Source organism: Zingiber officinale, chromosome 8A (assembly GCF_018446385.1).
Source record: "Zingiber officinale cultivar Zhangliang chromosome 8A, Zo_v1.1, whole genome shotgun sequence".
NCBI lineage: Eukaryota > Viridiplantae > Streptophyta > Magnoliopsida > Zingiberales > Zingiberaceae > Zingiber > Zingiber officinale.
This window is the reverse complement of record NC_056000.1, coordinates 22,930,678-22,936,982: the sequence shown is the minus strand read 5'-3', so window position 1 is coordinate 22,936,982 and position 6,305 is coordinate 22,930,678. Positions and strand designations below refer to the sequence as shown.

General features: G+C 44.1%; 1 protein-coding gene across 1 annotated transcript; it reads right to left on the bottom strand.

The window, feature by feature from the left end:
- Positions 1-3,923: 3,923 nt before the first annotated feature.
- On the bottom strand, positions 3,924-5,760 carry LOC122007978 (AAA-ATPase At2g46620-like). The gene has a single exon (XM_042563527.1). The coding sequence runs from the start codon at positions 5,614-5,616 to the stop codon at positions 4,174-4,176; it is 1,443 nt and encodes a 480-aa protein (XP_042419461.1). The 5' UTR covers positions 5,617-5,760; the 3' UTR covers positions 3,924-4,173.
- Between the last annotated feature and the right edge of the window lie 545 nt (positions 5,761-6,305).

Here is a 6,305-nt window from a genome sequence, read left to right as displayed (position 1 = left end):
GAGCTAATCCTAATAGAATAGTCAGGAAAACTCGACATTTAACATCATTCGTGTAATGATGTAGCAGAGAAGTATTTTCAAAATGGCACAGATGATCTTCTTGATTTGATGACTTCGTGTATTCACCCAACTCTGGTTGTTGAAATCTTCGAGGCAGTTCTTGTTCAAGCATTGCTTTATAGAGAGACGTTTTTGAGTCATTCCCCTCATTGGAGACAATTGCGATCATAGGATAGTGTTTCCCTTACTTGTGATTTATGTGAATCCTTAACAAAGAGTCCAACACCATAATTGATTGAGACCATTGCAAGTGAGACCCCTATTAAGGGTGAAGGCACCTTACCAGCAGGAGGGGACGCACTTGCTAAAGGGGGAGTTCTCCAACCAATGGGAGTTGTAGGAATTAGGGTTGTAAATGAACCAAGCATTCGTGAACAAGTTTGGTGTTCGGCTTGGTAAGAGCTTGTTTATGTTCGTTCGATATACATAATCTTAAATAAACAAGCTTAAACAGCTCGTTAAGCTAAACAAACAAGTTTGAACACATATGTGTTCATCTCGTTAATGTTCGTGAATAACGTTCGTGAACAATGTTCGTGAACAACGTTCATGAACAATGTTTACAAACCGTATTCATTAATAAAACTTCTTTCAATATGTTAAATAAATAATAAAATAAAATAAATAAATAAATTTAAATTATCAAGCTCAATAATCAATTAAACAACTAAAAGTTTCAAGCAATCAAACAAGCTTGAATTGAGAGATTGATAACATCTAAACGAATCAAGCTCGAATCAAGCTCAAGCCAAGCTTGAATTGAGAGCTTGATAACATCTAAATGAACCAAGCTCAAGTCAAGCTTCAAACAAGCTCAAACTCATAAAAAATAAACCAAGCCAAGATTGAACATTCATTTCAAATGTTTGGTTCATTTTAAGCTCGGCTCGACTCGACTTGATTACCTTATCAAATAAGTTTGAATACCCCAAAACTTGACTTGACTCAACTTATTTACAGCCCTAGCAGAAATTGGTATTATTGTAGGAAACCCTATAAGACCTTGGACACCATTTCGTTAACGTTCTCTTGTGTTATAAGCACTGCTCTGCCACGCCTTCTTCGTCCCTCCGGTTGATACTAAGATGTCGAGAAGTGGCTGAGACCCAAGATGCCTGGAGGACACATGTCCTGGAATGGCAAGGGGTCGCCAAGACCCATAATGGCGGGGGGCCACCAGAAAAAAGGGTTGTTGAGACCTACCCCTCATCAAACGTGAGTCTCTGGGGAATGAGCCGGTTTGATGAGACTCAGATCTCACCTAGGTCCAGTTTGATGCTTTGAGAGCTAGTTTGACTTTGACTAACAACTTAGAACAATTGTCGACTTCATGCAATCTGTGGGCGTTACATAATTCAGCCTTATCAGTCTTGTTGCTGGGTACCTAAAAATCTAGATGCTGTCAACTTCTTTTGAATGTCCAAACACCTTAGTTTAGATGCTGTCCACTTTTTTTTGGATGTCCAAACAACATCATAACTGATTATTTAATTGTGGTCGTCACTTGTGAATGTGACTAAACTTGGATGTATTCATGCCATCAGATAGAGATTTGTTACATGTTATTTATCCAGAGGTGTCAGTATCATACCAAAATCCTTGACATATATATTGGTGGATTAAGATTATTCATGACAATTTTATATAGAGATTACGAGTGCATAAGGGTTAGTTGCTTTTAAATAGTTGAGCATTCAGTTTATTATACAGAGAGAGAAGAATCTTTTTTTGTTCTCAGCTTTCTTCATGTGAACCTTTATTGCAGTCTAAAGCCTGAACCTTTCGGCTGCTGCATTACATCACCTACAGAAGAGTATCTTCTCTATTTCTCCTACTAAAAGATTTCAATTTTCTTCTTCTTCTTCGATTTTGAATCAATCAAGAAAAATCCAAAATAAACATCATCATAATTTCTCCAAATTGATTGCAACCAAAGTGGATTTGAACACTCGAGTGGCCGAGCAGACATCAGTCTAGCTCTGCTCTGTTCCATGTCGACTCCTTTCTCTTAACTTTTGGTTGTTGTGTAGTTAATGTCCCTGGAGCACTCGCCCTTAGCCATTGATGATGCTCTTTAATGCCTTTTCTTCTTTCCTAAAACGATGCAAACCACTGCCCGGAGCAAGATGACAGAATCTCTTCGCCACAGCTCCTTGGGAGTGAAAGGTGTTCTCTGATGCGTGTCAGAATCAATAAAGCTCGATAATACAGTTATTGCAATGAGTTCCAAATGCTGAATTTGTTGAGTCTTATCAAGAACTAGTGAACAGGGGCACGAAGTGCAGATACAGATAAGAGAAGAAAGCAGAGGTGCAACAGAGTGCCGTGAGCACCAGCAACTTGAGAAGACTTGGCTTATCTGAACAGATTCCTACGGTTCTTATTTCTTTATTACTATTTTTTTAATCCAGCTATATAACTCTTCAGTCCAACTAATTATAGAGGTGCACGATTCGACTTCACATACCGACTATTGTATAAATCGGGAAAGCACAAGTGGTTCAGACATGGCACCCATGCCTCACAAATGGTTCAAACTTCACATTAAATGCCCAACATGAGATTTGACGTAGATGAATTCTGACATAATATCACTAGTAATTCAAACTCCACAGCAAATGCTCAATGTGAGATTTGAACCCTTGAATGAGAATAGTCTTTGTGTCTTACCACAGCACTGTGCCCCGTGTTGATGTTTCTTTGTTTTTCTATGCTCGCCACATTCTCCACTGAGTGAAACTTATTCGCCTTCCAAAATCCAAATACTCTACTCTCTACCTTACAAATAAATAATTAAAACAGTATGTTACCAAACTGTGCTTCTAAAGTTTTATAATATCTAAATAGGGTGCATCATTTTTTCCCCCCTATTTATAAAATCCTAATCTCTTTTTCCCCTAGCGTCTTTAATCTAGAACACTTATTGATATAAAACTTTTCAAAACTATCCTCTAGTCTACTATTAGCCATAATACCTTGAGCAATCCCACTATGACCTCAAGCTTTTTTGGACATATAATAAACTAAAAATATTAAAAAGGAGTCTTGGTGTAATGGTAAAATTATTATTATGTGAAATTGAGGTCATGAGTTCTCGAATTGCAATCTAATGCTAATGTGGTCCGACTCTTTTTTGATTAATCATCTAAGACCTCTAGAGAGTTAAAAACACAATTTACAATTCATCCATAGTCTCATTTACTAATTTGGAGGGTTTTGCCTATCAAACTGCTTTAGACAAAATAGCTGGTTGGTCTAAAACTTTTCAAAGTGGTTATTTGAGACTACAATGAGACTAGAATACCTTAAGCAGCCCCTCCATATGGTTAATTTGGAGTGTCTTTGCCTATCAAGTTGTTTTGGCCGAGAGGTTTGGTGTTTGGAATCAAGCAATATTGACTTCAAATATAAAACCGACTCTAACTCGGTCAGTTTGAGCATCTCACCTGGTCATAGCGTGCAATTTGAATATTCTGAAATTTTAGCCGTGAGGATTTGACAAAATGTTGATGAAACGACTTAGACGTCTGACCTGAATTAAAATCAGCAAAAGACAAACTTGTAGACTAGAAGGGGAGTTCTCACGTTAGATACTTGTCAAAGCTGAGTGTCAGCGTTGACTCGGGGCCTGTTCGTGTTGAACAAATCTGATGCCGTGTCGTACCATTTGCTTAATGGTAATGTGGCACGATTCTAATTCGTCTTTCAAGCACAAACTTTTCCAGCGATGGAGCATTATCGTCCACAGTTTCAGGCCATCAGTTTTGATCTCAGAAGCTCGAATGAAGAATAATTTTTTTTTCCTGGCAGAGGAAATATTTGTTCATTCGATGAAAAAGAAAAGAAAAGATGAAGAAGAAGAGTTGATAACTGAAAAGTAATCTGAGCAAACTGTGTCATTTACAGTATTCACAAACGACGATCGATTGAGTTTGCCTATCTTTCTACAGCTACAATGGCTGCTTCTTTCATCTCCAAAACAAAAAAATGAAGGCTTCCGTACCAATTCTTTGATCATCCCATGCTAAGAAAACAAATCTAAGATATTTTTTAATAAAAAAAAGAAAAGAGGGAGTAAAAAGATCGAATTTTGCATGAAAAAATCGAGTAAAGTTAGTTCTTCAACGTGGAACGGTCCTTATCGAACTCCACGGGCACCGCGCCTTCCTTCTTGCTGCCGCTCCTCATCCTAATCAGCCCGTACAGCTTCTTGAACTCCTTCCCGAACCCCATGGCGCTGTTGCTGCTGGAGTCGCCGACCGAGTTCTCCAACCTGCTCCAGCCGCCTCCGTCGCTCAGCCTCCGACAGGCGGCGCTGTTGATACGTGAGGCGGACGGCGCGTGCTGCTGGAGCGCGCTGATGACCGACTTGAGAGCCCGGCTGGGCGAGCCGCGGTTCGCGATCATGATCTCGCCGACCTCGGCCGGGCTGATCCTGGCGCCGCTCTGGAACACCTCCTCCACCTGCGGGTACAGCTTGTGGTCCTTGAGGCCCAGGTAGTTGTTCGCCAGCGTCTTGAAGGCGATGAAATCGCAAAGGGGGAAGTGGATGTGCACGTCGAGGCGCCCAGGCCGCAGCACCGCCGGCTCGACCGCCTCCATCCCTCCGCCGTCTGAGTTCATGGTGAACACCATCACCCGCTCCTCGCCGCAGCAGGAGAAGACGCCATCCATGAAGTTTAGAATCCCCACCTCGCCAACGCCCTTCCCCTTGAGGTGCCGGTCGAGGTCCTCCACCAGGATCACCGACCGGGGGGTCGTGCCGAGGAGGAGCGCCTTCAGATCGGTGCCGTCGGCGGAGACGCGGGAGAGGTCGACGTCGTAGATGTCGTAGCAGAGGAGCTTGGCCATAGCGGCGACGAAGGTGGACTTGCCGGTCCCGGGGGGGCCGTAGAGAAGGTAGCTCCGCCGCCAAACCCTACCGAGGCGGTGGTAGTACGCGCGGCCCTTGAGGAAGAACTCCAGGTCGGCGCGGACCCGCGACTTGAGGTCCGCGTCCATGGCAACCGTCTCCATGCTCGCCGGATGGGTGAAAGAAACCGACCGCCACCGCGGGCCTCCGCCGGACAAGGTGTACAACCTGACGTCCCTCCGCCGGAGCTCGAGGTCGTCGGCGACCGATTCGACGTGCTGGAGGTAGGGGCGAAGGAAGCGGGTGCGGTCCTGGCGGCGAAGCCGCAGGACCAGGCGGCCAGAGACGTTACTCCAGGTGACGCGGGCGCCGAGGAAGGAGTCAACGGCGGAGTGGCCGGGGCCGAGGAGGAGGAAGAAGTCGTTCGGCTTACGGCCGGAGGAGAACAGCATGGCGGAGTCGGCGTGTTCAAGAGAGGGGAGGGCGGCGACGTAGGTAGCGGCGCAGCGGTAGAGCGGGTTGTCTTCGCCGACTTCGGTGCGCTGCGGGATCTCGAAGCTCTGGTAGGCTTGCGTGCGCTCCTCCGCCCAGCGCCACCACCGGCCCAGCCAGAACACCAGCGACTTGAAGGAGAGCACGAGCCGCACAAAGATTACTCCGCCCACCACCGCCACAAGCAACGATGTGGGACTATTCACCACCATATCTCCCCCTCCGGCGGCCCCGCCGCCGCCTCAACCAGTGGTCGAAAACTATAATACAGCAGCGGAGAAAATTTATCAAAACCGAGGAAGAGCGGAAAGAGACCAGAGAAAAACACGCAATTCGTTTATTTGGAGAGAAAGAGAGAGAAATATTTGTGAATAAATACAAATAAGCCAAAAGAAGAGAGACGGTATTCACTATGCTGAAAATAAAAATAAAAAATAGCTGTGGATTGGGAATTGTATTCTACGGCGACGGATGGAGTTCTGAGGTTTGATTCCTTGGATGGAAAAGGAAAACAATAAATAAAATAGAGGAAGGGAATCCGTCCCTTCCCAGTTCCCTCCCTCCTTCCAAGTTATTATTTTATTATGACGGCTGGCCTGTTGGTTGGTTTTAAAGATGGATTAAATAATGGCGTCATTAGTGACTGTTTAATCAATAATGTGCCGTCTTCGGTTGGTCTTGCGTTTTCCTCGTCCGAAAGGGCGAAAGTAGATTCCGACGTGTTGTGTTTGGGTGTTCTGTTTAAATACGCAGCCTAAGTAAACACTATTCGTGGAGATTTTGCTATAGTAATAGAAATTATTTTTAATCAATTAAATTGGAAATTTAATACCACGATGGGAGTCGTGAATAATCTCATATTCATCCCCCGTTATTACACAAAGGATAAAACAAAAAATTA